This window comes from Silene latifolia, unplaced genomic scaffold (assembly GCF_048544455.1).
Source record: "Silene latifolia isolate original U9 population unplaced genomic scaffold, ASM4854445v1 scaffold_122, whole genome shotgun sequence".
NCBI classification, from domain to species: domain Eukaryota; kingdom Viridiplantae; phylum Streptophyta; class Magnoliopsida; order Caryophyllales; family Caryophyllaceae; genus Silene; species Silene latifolia.
The window spans coordinates 852551-866397 of record NW_027413128.1 but is presented as its reverse complement, the minus strand read 5'-3'; the positions used below and the strand labels follow the sequence as shown (position 1 = coordinate 866397).

The following is a 13847-nucleotide window of genomic DNA, read 5'->3' as shown; positions in this document are numbered from 1 at the left end:
TTCATAATTTACAATAATGGCATTTAAATGTGATTTTATGAGTAAAAATGTCATTTTTGGTCTAAAATTAGCTATACTTCGAATTTTCACTTGGTTTTTGGATATGTTGTCACATATATTATTTTGAGATAACCTGTAAATTTTCATAATTTTTGGACTTGTTAGGCTCGAAAAATGAATTTCTCATTATTAAATTCGGATTTAGGTGAAAAATAGGTTAATATGAGTTAAATTTCGAATCTGGTCATAGAAAATTAATATGTTGTCACATGCAATTTTACAAGATGTTTGTAAAATAATTGGCTATAAAGAAGTCTTTTTGCATGATTTATGGATTTTTGAAGAAAAATAGCATAAATAGTGACATTATTAGTTGAAAATTAATAAAACATAATCTATGACTTAGGAAAAACGTCTAATGTTGCATTTTATTATATTTTTCAGATCTAAAATTGAAAAGTTAGTGAAAATAATTTTTCCATGTTTTTATGATTATTTTATTAAAAATCGATAAACCGCAACATTGTTTTTCCGGTAATTTTTCGAAATTTTTAACCTAAGTTTTTGAACATTATGAGTGTCATGGAATTTTTTCCAGAATGTTCATGAGTTTAAATTTCAAATTTTGAATTTATTTGAAATTTTGTGATTTATTTGAAGTTTAATAGCTTATTTTGTATTTTTAGTCCATTTATGAACAATTTTATGAAATATGGGTTAATTATGGTCAAATTATTAGTGAAGACTAAATTTTGAGTCCTAAGAGGTTAGGGTAATTAACTTATGCATAAATATGAGTTTATGTATTTTTGTGATTATAAAAATGTTGAAATCACGCAAATCCATAAAAACCGAGTAATATACGATATTGGCTAATTAAAGGCGATTTAGCATAAAAAAATTGAGCATGTTCATACATATTATAATGCTGCATTTTTCTTTATGATTGTCATAATTTTAATTTATGTAATTTTTGAATTATGTAATTTTACTTAGTATGGCCTTAGATTTTAATTGGTATTTCCCGAAATGTATGGGAATATCGATTCGGTTGTAATTTTTATTGTGATCTCGTATCACCGTTTTGTAATTTAATAGATTTATTTTATTTTAGTTACAAATGTATAATAGGAAATTATGTAATTTGTTATGTAATTTTATTCATTCCGGAGTTCCAAAAGACGGATTTCTTCAAGAATGGCGATACATAAAGACGGTGTTACATAGAGATGCGTGCCACAACCGAAGTTCAAGGGACCAATGGAGTTGGTTTCCGAATATGTAATAGTTAAATAGTTTTTCTATTTTAGGAAGGCCATACTAGGATTTATTTACTTTTGTGCTTGCATTTTATTTTATGTCACATGCATTGCTAAATCGCCATAACTAAAACATGCATCCTTATTTTATCGAGTTTATCGACCGTGTCAATTAAAATTATCGTAGTTCACCACTTTAGTTCACTTAAAACGTGATAGATAATAAATTGACATGACCTCTCGCAAAAACAAACAATTGAGACATAGCCTTACCAAATAGTAGAAACCATGAAAACCTATTTCGCGAGGGAGTGCACTCGGCTACCCCGGGGTACAAACCTTGTTACGTAGGGGAAGTGGGTGATGAATGTTAATCCACCGAATTCATGTTAATAAGGGGTATTTCGGCACACCGTGCCCTAAATTGATATGGGTTTGGATTATGGACACATTTATTCGAAATTTGGGTTGTACTCAACGAAAGTATTCACGACGATTTCCGGATGTGTTTCGGGCTAGAGATGAATATTAATGTAAACATCATCGACCAAGATTTCTAAAAGTAGAATCGATTAAAAGGTTAATCCACCGAGTTATGTTGATAAAGGGTAATTCGGCACACCGTGCCCTAAGTTGATATGAATTTGGGTCTTGGAATCATTTATCTAGTTGGGTAGAGGTCACTAGAAAAATGTATAAAACTTGTTTAAATCATACATTTTTACGAGTATTATTAAAACGACAATTGTTTTACTCCTTATATTTTGTTTTGTAGACCACTTCTTTTTCATAACCAATGGCAACACCAACTCCTAATGCTACACCACTCGCTAGTTCGTCTTGGCTCCGATCCTTTATGGATCGATGTAAACTTGAAAAGAATGGGTCAAATTTCTCCGAATGGGATGCCCAACTCAAATTAGCCGCCGAAGGTGACGACAAGCTTCGTTACCTTACCGAGGCCTCTCCACCCGAACCCTCCACTAGGTCCACCGCGGCCACTAGGGAAGTCTATAAGACTTACCAAAAGGAGTCCGCCGCAATGAAAAATGTCTTGATATTTGCGATGGAGGCGGACCTCCAAAGGAGAGCCTTCAAAATGGGCAATGCTAATGAGATTTACTCCAAACTTGTGACCATGTTTTCACAAACTCCGCGGATCGTCCAATATGAGGCGGCCGCGGCATTCTTTGATCTCGACTTCAAATAGGGCCAAAAGGTTAGCCCTCATGTGCTCAGACTCATGGAGCTTGTCGAGACCTTGAAAATTCAAAAGGTTGAAATCCCCAAAGAACTCATCATAGATAGGATTCTACACTCCTTGTCCAAAGTCAAGGCATATGTGCAATTCCGGGTGAATTTCAACATGCAAGACAAGGATGTGTCTCTTGAGGAGTTGCACAAGTTACTTGTGCAAGCCGAGAGGGACATGGGGTTAAATGTGAACCCTCCCAAGGATGTGCTTAACATAAGCACTAAGAGTAAGGGGAAATTCAAGAAGAGTGGAAGGAAGGGTAAAAAGCAAGCTCCCACATTCACCAAAGCTAAGTCTTGTGAAGCTAGCACCTCCAAAGTCAAGAAGGGTCCTCTTGATAAATGCCATTATTGTAATGGCATGGGACATTGGAAAAGAAATTGTTCCAAATACCTTGGTGATATCAAAGCTGGAAAGATCACTCCAGTAGGTAAATGACTAACCTTCTTTTATGTTTCTAATTCAACTATGGTATTATGATGCAAAGTTGTGATAATGTATCTCCCCTTTTTATTGTAAATAGGGCCTCCACCAAGCAAAGACAAGGGAAAAGAAAAACAAGCATGAGAAACCATGGAGAAGCTAAGGATAGCTTTTATGGAGCTTTGTTTTTCATTGTCTTATTTAAGTAATGTTTTGGATTTTTAGAACTTTAAGTTTCCATGTTTGACATGGAAAGGTATTTTGGATAATGGGTTGTATTTGGATAATGGTGACTTGGTTTGCAACCCAAGTCACCCGTTTTATCATTTATCCTTTTAATGTTCTAAATTTCATCTTTAAAATGCTTGCGTTTTGAAACATAAGATCATTCACTTAAAGTGATCTAATAGACAAATATAATGACGGGTTTCATTATATGTCCACATGCTTAAGGCGTGTGTATGATCATTTATAAAGCGATTTTGAGTCTATGAACTCTCTTAAAGGAATGTCAATCACCAAGAACACATATGAAAACAATAACTATTAGTCTATCTATGAGATAGTTCTCCTTATACTTCAACATCATTAATTTGTGTCTCATATACTATCTTTGAATGTTTAGTTTATTTATTCTAAAGATAGAGTGGGAGTAAAATGAGGACACAACACACAAGGCAAGATAAAATTGTGTACTTGTGTAAATGAAGATCTATGCAAGAGAAAATGATTTGAATAAAGGTGTATCTATTTACATAGTATGCTGAATAGATGAGATCTATGGTTTCAAGTTAGTTCTATAGGACTAAAGAGACCATGTGTAGTAAACATATGAGAATATTCTCAAGATAACTACACGAGGAGACCAAAAGAAAGTTTTGGAAGAAAAATGACTAATGTAGAGTCTTAACAAGTTTTTGACTAAGTTTATGAAACATTTGACCAATAGTTTCAACCCTGAGATTTACTTAAGAGCCTAAATGAATCATTGTAACATACTAGTTATGATCGAGTTGCAAGGATTGATATATCGATATCTTCAATGGCCAAAGTTTTAACCACGCAGATGTCATGCTTAACCTCACTATGAAATGGTTAAACCTCCTTCCAAAAGGGTATTTGCGAAGGATGTATTCTAAATATTGTTTATATTTGAAAATGACATTACTACACATCATTATGACATGAGTGTGTTGGAGATTTAAAATCTCTTTCCGTAAGGTTAAGATAAGACCACTTCAAAATAGGCATTTTGAAAGGATATGATGGGAACATATATGGTTTTATCCTAATAACTTGGCAATGCAATTTATATTTCAATTCTTGATAAATTTCGATTGAGAAGTAAATTTCGAAATGTGTAGAATTGAGTGGGAGTTAGGAAATTCTCATGTGAAGACATGGAATTTAGTGGGAGCTATCATCCTTTGAATGTTTACAACTCATCACTCATTAAAGAATGACGAGCAAATACCTTCTTTCATAAAGAAGCTTTTGAGTTTTCAATTCTGGATGAAAATGGGCAATGATGAATCCAATTACATCAAGAGATGTTGGATTAGTATTAAGAGATACACATCATATCAACATTCACATAGGTTATTCATGTAGATGAAAATGGAATTACCATTAGCAGTCATGGTCGTTCATTGAACCTATGAACGGTTGATCTCATGATTATTAGTAACTAATGTTTCCGCCATTAGAATAATCATATACATGTCCAATTATGAATCATATGCATAAGAGCATGATGATTGATTGGTAAGCCATAATAGAAACGTCATGGATTCTCGAGTAGAATCCGATGAGCGATTTCAGTGATTGACGGAATGTTCTATTGTGTGTCAAGAAGTTGCACATATTGTAGAAAATCCGAGCACATATGAGGATTTATGAGAATCCCAAATCTTTCAAGCCCAGAAAGAGAAATAAGAAGTTTTGGAAAGATGCTTGGTTGAATAAGAAGTTATTCAAAGATAATCTTTCCTAGTTGAGCTAGGACTTGTGAGAAGTACTAAGCTAAAAATCTTGTCAATTGTTACAAGATTCTACAAAACATATACCTAGTGCATTGTGTGTGAATGGGGTACTTGATCAGTACAAGTTATATCATTCATCACAAATTTAGTCGTTATGTGATAGTCGATAAGGAAGTTCTTTCAAGTTAAAGAACCGAAACCAAGGTCGGGAACCTTGATGTGTACTTGGTAAGATTCATGCTATGAGAAAGAGAACATGAATGTGAAGGAGATTGCAAGTGTAAGAAGTTTGAACACATGGACACATGGGATGTTAAACTTCTATTGCAGTCAATGAGTGTTTACACTTATGATATACATCACAAGGTTGTAATATGATATTGACTACCCGAGTGTGATGTCGACATTTGTCGTTTGAGTTATTATTAACTCACTTTGTACATTGTTATATCCAAACGGGTTGTAGAGACAATTGAACCCCGTTAAAGTGAACATGGATTAACATTGTTTTTGCCCATAGTCACTTGTATGAGGTGACGTCTCGAAGTGACTAGAGTGTGATGCGATTGATGGCAAGTTCAAGTGCCATAGAGTCATGTGAGATGACTAGTCGACCACATAGGCAGATTGTTAGGAACTTTTTGTCGGGCCTAATGACCGCTTATAGAGTTCTGGCAAATTTATATAGCCTGGTCGTGGCGAGAGCTACTATAGTATTCGAATGAGTCGATTCTTTTGACTAAAGACTATTCGCCTAAGATGGCACGATTTTCGATTAACTTTGATTTGTGTTACTACGACCTTCGTAAATGGGGTCAAATGGGCATATTTTGGGTTATGATGGCTGTGGCTAGTCGAAGGGAATGAGTGCGATAGGAATTGTCCACCCCTAGTCAGGGTTATAACAATATCTCAGGGCCACTCGAGGAGTAATGAACTGGAAATGCGTGGCCACGCTCGGAAAGTATCTATGATAGATAAGTCCGGTCAAACAGTTATTCTCCAGATCGAGGAAACCACTCTCGATATGATCACTTGCAAGTACGACCTGAAAGACACCTTGCATTGAGTGGGAGATAGTAATAGGACAAGAGAATTGGTGACGCACACTTGTCGAGGACAAGTGGGAGATTGTTGGAATATGTGTCCTCCGACAATAATGCGATCACGACTGTTGATCATGATGATCACATGTTTAAATCTCATTATATAGAATACAATTGGGAAGTAATTTTGTTATCAAATCGGTCAACATACATCGGTAATGATTGGCTGACTAGAGTTTGACATTACTGTCGTGTGACGGTGGTGATCAGTTGACCCCCTAGGTCATACCTATAGGGCAACACTCTTAATTGATTATTTAATTAATCGTATAATGTTACGAGTTAATTAAATTACTTGAAAATTGACGGACGATTTTGGAAGTAAAATTTACGTATCAAATTGAAATGTGATTAAATGAGATACGGTCTGAGTAATTGAATTGTTTCATTACTCGGATGAAATTATTGTTTAAGGAAACAATCGGAATTGAATGAATTTTTGTAAATACGATTTATAAACTGGTAAAATATTTCGGCACAAGTAATTATGAAATTACTAAATCGATTTGTTGTATGTGACGTATTTTATTAATACGTTGATTTTTAATATGTTAAAAATACATAACAAATTTATGTTACATGTGACATGTTACATATTGAGAAATTGACAAAAATAATATGGACTCCATATTATGATTGTACCGAAATTAGTGGGGTATAAGGGTAATATTGTGTTGATTAATTTATTAAGTAAACATAATGATTGCCTAATGGTCTAGCCATGCAAGCCTATGAACATTGTTAAGAGCAACAATTTCATGCATTGGCTCACCATAAAGCCCCCTCCACCCGGTTTTTGATGAAAAAAAACCATCATTGGTTTTCATCTAATTTTACCTAATATTACACAAAAGTGTGTTAGTGAATTTATTCTTATTCATTCATCCAAAATTAGTATTCTAGAGAGATAAAAAGCTCTCTATTTCTCCCTCCATAAAACCGAAATATTTAAGTGTTTTATAAATATTTTGGTTCAATTTTCTACTTGATTAATATTATACTAGTATTTGTAATATTAATTAAAATTAAGAGAAGCCTTGGGTATAAAGCTTAGGGAGAGATCTTATACTTAGATCTTGTTCATCCATAAGGAAAAGCTCAAGATCAAAAGAGAAAGGTGATCTCTTTTGTGCCCTTAAATCCGAAATCAACAATGTAAGGACATGATTTCTCTTCTATTATATTATTTGTTTGCATGCATAAAATCCGTTTTAATTTTATGACAAATTAATTTATGACATATATGAGTATGTTAGTATGTATATGAATCTACATTTCCTTCACTCCACTGGCGGTGTGGAATACTTGTTGCGATGAGTATTCTGGCAGGACTACACACTTTAGTGTGTAGTCAGGTGTGTGGTGATAGGATGGAGATTGGGGTGGTTGGATTGGATTATTGTATTGCTTTTGTTGTATCGTCTGTGTAATCAGTACTAACACCGTTTAATTGTTTTAACAACTGTGGTGATCCATTCGGGGATGGTGAGTATTTATTGAGCAGGTATGAGATGGATTGCACGAGGGATAGCTGTGATGGAGTCATCACATGAGTCACTAGAGTCTTCCACTGTGTCATGAACTTAGCTTACTTTATATCGTTTGGTTTTGGAACTTTTGTATTGATTTTACAGTTTGGTTTTTGGAACTTGTAATTAGTTAAACTCTTTTACTTAATTAAGTACGTTTCGTTATTGTCTATTTGATATACATTGCCTCGGGTAACCGAGATGGTAGCACTTCCATGCTTTAAGTGGTCTTGGTAAGGCACTTGGGGTATGAGGGTGTTACACTAGCGCTGTGTGATGGACCTGAACAAGGGATTTCAATGTAAATATTATATAGTTTTGGTTAAAAGTATAAATTTAGAGAATACTAGAATATGACGAGTTCCCTTAAAATAACGGGTCCCACTTATGGTATTAATTAGTATAAAGTAAATTATTTAACATACACAAATATAATATAAGTATATGTTATATTTTGGAAACTATTAAAAGGTAAGTAAATCAATTCAGATTTCTAAAAAATATAATATTCCATAATTCATTAGATTTGTAATTTAATTAGTAATTAATAATTATTACTCTTAAATAACATTCTAATATAATATTTTAGATTTATTTAAATATATAACTCTAATACAACTAGATAATCAACTGATAATCAACAACTATGATAGTAACCACTCATGTGAGTAGTAAAAGCAACAATAATAGTAACGGGAGTAGTGAAAATCATACTAACAGCAACTGGAGTAGTGAAAGAAAAAATAATGACGGCGGGAGAAGTGAAAGTAATAGTATTGATAGCACATGTAATGAAAGTAATAGTAGGAACAACGGAGAGAGTATGAAAAATTATCTAACAATTCGATTTTAAGAAAATACTAATTTATTTAAATATATGAGTTTGATAAAACTAACGGGTTAAACGTAATAATAGCATGAGTAGTTATACTAACAACAGTAACCGAAGAAGTACTGAACGTAATAGTATTAACAGGAGATGTAGTGAAAGTAATAATATTAACAGCGGGAGAGGTGAACGTGTCTCATAATTTGTTGATTAATTTTACCTCTCATCATAATTTTAAGATATAAATTGTAAATATATGTGTTAACCAAATATAGCGAATAATATTTCATAGATAATAAAATTTAAATGGTAAATAAAAGTAGCTCGGGCGTAGCCGGGCACCAAACCTAGTACTATATATTAATTCCAGAAACCAAGGAACTTCAATGTAATTAAATAAATTTATACAAATTAATTATACTCTATAGTTTTAAATCAATAGCACTGTGCGATGGACCTGAACAAGGGACTTCAATGTAAATATTATATAGTTTATATAGTTTTGGTTGAAGTATAAATTTAGAGAACAAAGAATATGGTAATTTTCCTTAAAATAAACATGCCCCACTTATGTTATTAATTAGTATAAATATGTTAATTATTTTAACATAAGCAAATATAATATAAGTATATTATATTTTGGAAACTATTAAAAAGTAAATAAATTAAGCTAGATTTCCAAAAAATATAATATTATATAATTATTTCGACTTAATTACTTTAATGCATATATGTAATATATTTAATGCATATATGTAATATATTTCTTTCGTGCAGTGAGAGTAATAAAAGTAACCTTAATTGGATATAGTAATCACTCATTGGATACTTAAAGAGTAAAAGTAATTCTGTTAGTAGTGAAAAAAATTATAGTAAAATTGGATATAGTAATATGATAATAAACACTCATTTGAATAGTCAAAGTAACAATATTAGCAGCGAGCGGGAGTAGTGAAAATAACAGAAATACGGGAGTAGTGAAATTATCAATATTAATGTAAAAGTAGTGAAAGTAGCAATAATTACGACGGGAGTAGTGAAAGTAAAAGTAATAATAACGAATGTAATAAAAGTTAATAATTCTAAGAACAAAAGGAAATATATATGAAAAATTAGTTAAGCAATCGATTTAAGTAAAATATTAATAGCGGGAGCAGTGAATTTGTCTCATAACTTATTTCACTGTAATTTTAAAATATACTCCATATCATAGAAAAATATATTAATGACATTTATGAGTTATGCAACTTTAAAATAATTTTAGTTAATTGAAAATATATTTTAATGCTAAATACAGGTAGCCCGGGCGAAATCGGGCACCCATACTAGTCATAAATAATTCAATGATCAAGGAGTTTGTTTGAGTGGGTCATGTCTTATGTGTGCAGCTAAGCTTCGCATGATCGATCTCTATTTCATTTACCTTTAGTGGGTCATGGCCCATGGTCCCATGGGTTATCGACCTTATCGACCGTCAATCATGGGCCAGTTTGAAAACTTTGAATCTATTCAAAATAATTGACGACTTGCATCCCGGCGTATCATTTGGGTCTTGCAAATCTAGCTTCTCCGTCTGTTCGATTGTCACCAAATCTTTCTTTTCTGTTCACACATGACACATCTGCGTCTCAATTTTATTCTCTTTTTGGTCTAACTAATTTTCAAATTAATAGCCTCACTAGTATAGAATCCGTGCTACAACACGATAAAGTTTTTAGAGAGGTGTCTGAATTAATATTATTTATATAAATTGAATGTGATTTTAATTTAATGTCAAAATATACTTAATATAACTAACATGAAAGTATACGAAAGTTTACTATGGCTCCGTTTGACACGACACTTCAGGTAGCTTATTTGACCAAAGTAGCTTATTTGACCAAAATTTCAGCTACCTGATTTTTTTGCAAGTGTTTGGCAAGTAGCTTATTTGGTCAAATAAGGTACCTGAAATGAAATGCTACCTCGGGTAGCATTTGAGAAATCAGGTACTTGAAATGACTTATTTTCCAATTTGTACCCCTTTATTCTATAATATTAAATAATTTTCATATCCTTTTACGTCATTTTATCAAAATCAGCTATCTTTTCAGCTAGTTTGCCAAACACATTTTTATATAATCAGTTACCTTATCAGCTCCTAATTTCCAGCTACCTTATCAGTTACCTTTTCAGGTTTCAGTTAGCTTTTCAGTTTTCAGCTACCTTTTCAGGTAGTTTTGCCAAACAGAGCCTAACATGAAAAGATATTATAAGCTACATTGTATCTGTTTTGAAATATTAATAAAATTATAATTGTAAATAAATATTACATGCAACTAATTGATAACATTAATAATACAGTTTAAGTTAGACGTACGATCTCTAATTAAAACACGTACGAGCCTTATAAAGAAATCCGGTAAAAACGATATAGTACGAATATAAAAAGACGATTTATAAAATGGAGGATAATCTCGGTAGAATATTGTGTATTGTGTACATAATTTGTGTATTGTGTATATAATTTGAGTATTGTGTATTGGATGATAATCTCGTTAGAGAATATTGTATAGTGTATATAAAGTTGTCATTTTATTGTTCTTGATTTTCTGGGGATTTTCTGTGTATATATATTTATTATTGCTCAAAATAAATTGACAGCAATTATGTGACAATACATTATTGAGTACAATATTTTAAATGGAGATATTTTTTAAGGGAATATTTAATACAGGGGCAGTTGAGCGAAAAATATGAGTGGAAATAACACAGCTTTTAGTCTATAAGAGATTCTATGTTTAGGAAGAGGAGTGAATTTCCGATATTACAACTAGTTAAATGAATAGCGCTTGCCTGGTGCTTATGCCCACTAAGTCTTCTGCTCACTAAATTTATTGATAGACCAATTAGATATTGATCGAAAACTTATACGTAAAGGAACAAAATGGATACGAATAATGTAAAATGGGTACTAATAAAAATGATTACAAAGTAAGATAAAATGGGTATAATTGTTATGAAATTATGTACCAAATAAAATAGACATTTTAAGGACAGTGAGTAACAAAAGGGGTACAAAACATATATTAAGAGTACGATAAAATAGTCACTTAATAACTTAGTGAGAGACTGTCTTTCCAAAAGCTTTGTAGAGGGCAAAGTATTACCATTTTGAGATGGAGGAAATAGTACCAATGAGCTCTCTAGTGTAGCCATTTTTACAAGTGCTAAAAGAAAACATTGAATATTGGCGCGATCAAATTAAAGAACGAAAAAGACATTTATACCTAACTTATGGTCTATAACAGACCGCGATCAACGGAAAATGACTTGGCAAAAAGAAAAAATCTTGGTTAGTATATTGAGGGTGGCACTAGTCACTTATCAATATTCATCCAAATCATGGTACAAACTGATATGAACGTCGTTTAAAACATCACCCAACATCAAAGGCGATTCTAGGCTTTAATTGATAAGGGTGTGTAAAACCGACAAACCACACTAGTGGTGAAGGATCCATTTTTTTAACGATGACAAATCGAGATGATAAAGGAAAAATAAGTTGTCATTATTGAAAACTTCTACTAATGAAGTATCTTAGTATCGTCTCAAAGACTATAGGTACAAAATGTAGATGATAATGAAGAAAAGAGAGTTGGAGAAAACGCTACATCTTGCAATTTCGTACAACAATGTAAGGTGCAAAATGATCAAACATGTGACACTTGAGATAATATAACACTCCATGCCAAAGCTGTGAAAATAAGAGTAAAACTATATAGTATAGCACATGAATGAACGTGATGAATCCCTCAACACTTGTCGTTAGACATAGCAGTCGAATGTCTTTTAGCTAGGAGAGTAGAAGGGGACAATTATGAGATGATTAATTATGCTTACGTGAAATATTTGCTCCCTTTCTTCCTAATAATTTGTTTAATTTACCTTTAATTAAAATATATCTCAGGTAGAAAATAGACATAACAATCTTTTCCGAAATCTCTCTTTCATGATTTTATTTCAAGATCAACTACAACCTGTATCATACAAAATTACAAATTACAAGCACATTTGTCACATAATGTCATAATTAAAACACCACTTAATAACATAACAGTGACAAAAAAAAAACGATTTCTAGGAAACCCATTATCTACATTAAGTACCAAATTTAATTAAAAACAACGAACCCGAGATTTAACAACAATCGATCTTACAATAAAACCGTCCTATATATAAGTTCGTAACACAATCAAACTAAAAACAAGGCGGAATTAATCTCTAGTAGCAAAATGATTAACCAAAGCAAGAGCATTACTAGTAACTTGAGCAACATTAGTAAGCCTCATATTAATAGCACCCTTAACACGACCACGCATGACCCGACCTGAAAACCCGTCCATACAAGTATTAGCATCAGTAAGAGCAGCACTAACCCAAGTTTGAACATTACTAATATGCCACATAAAATCCTCTCCATCATTGACCCGACCCATATGACCCATTTCAGTAAAAGACCTAGTCAACTGATCCACACTATCCCCCATTGTGTCAACACAATCTTTGACCGCCTCAATTTCGCGGTGACTAATCCCCTTAATTTTTTTCGTTCTAGAAACGAACTGAGCCGCGCTCCTAGCACGGCTCAGGCTGACGGCTAAAGCCGTCACAGCGAGCTGACGCTCGCTTTTGTTGATCTTAGCTGCGAAGGGTGTGAGGGAGTGGTAGCATAGGGCTGGGTACCGAGTGACATGGCATGATGACTGGATGAAGTCTAGGGATGATGTGGAAGGGTGGGAGCCTGTGGGGTATGACGTGGCTGATGAGATGGTGATTAGGAGGACAGTAAAAATAAGGGAAATTAGTGGTGATGTAGAAGCCATGAAGGAAGTGAAGTAGTGTGTGTTGTTGTTTGAGGAGATAATGGTGGTTAGTTAATGGAGTATATAAAGACTAAACAGAGATTTGGTCAAAAAGATATTTGTGGTTTTGTCTCGTGTTTGACGAGTTAGAAATGTTGGTCACGAGACTTGTGTTTTAATGCGTGTCGGTACGTGGAATGTAATTTAAGAATATGATTGAGTTTTTTGTAGTATTGCTTTCCCACATAATCATCAATCTTGGCTACAAGTATCATAGATCTACTTTTGCTTTTGTTAAAGGGTGCAGTGATAATTGTACACAACAGTTTGGTGTCAATGATTTATGTAAATATATAGTTTGGGTTTAGAGTCTTCTAGACTCGAGGCAGCATACGTTGGCTTGTATTTCACCATTGTTTATTTTTATAACTTTTTTTTATAAGGTAAAGAAACTAAGTTAATCGAAATTAATCTATAACATCCTCGCGGATGAGAGCGGTACAATTTACAAGAAAGTGGAAGACTTTCAATATACCATCAAAACCATAATAACACCAAGAATAAGGGCAAAGAGAAGACTCATACAAAGAAAGTCTAAAACATTAAACCCCAAAAGAAAA

At 33.0% G+C, this 13847-nt stretch overlaps 1 protein-coding gene across 1 annotated transcript; it reads right to left on the bottom strand.

Moving 5' to 3' along the window:
- Nucleotides 1-12354: 12354 nt before the first annotated feature.
- Nucleotides 12355-13453, bottom strand: LOC141637603 (pectinesterase inhibitor 9-like). Its single transcript, XM_074447092.1, has one exon. The coding sequence runs from the start codon at nt 13246-13248 to the stop codon at nt 12640-12642; it is 609 nt and encodes a 202-aa protein (XP_074303193.1). The 5' UTR covers nt 13249-13453; the 3' UTR covers nt 12355-12639.
- Nucleotides 13454-13847: the final 394 nt, after the last annotated feature.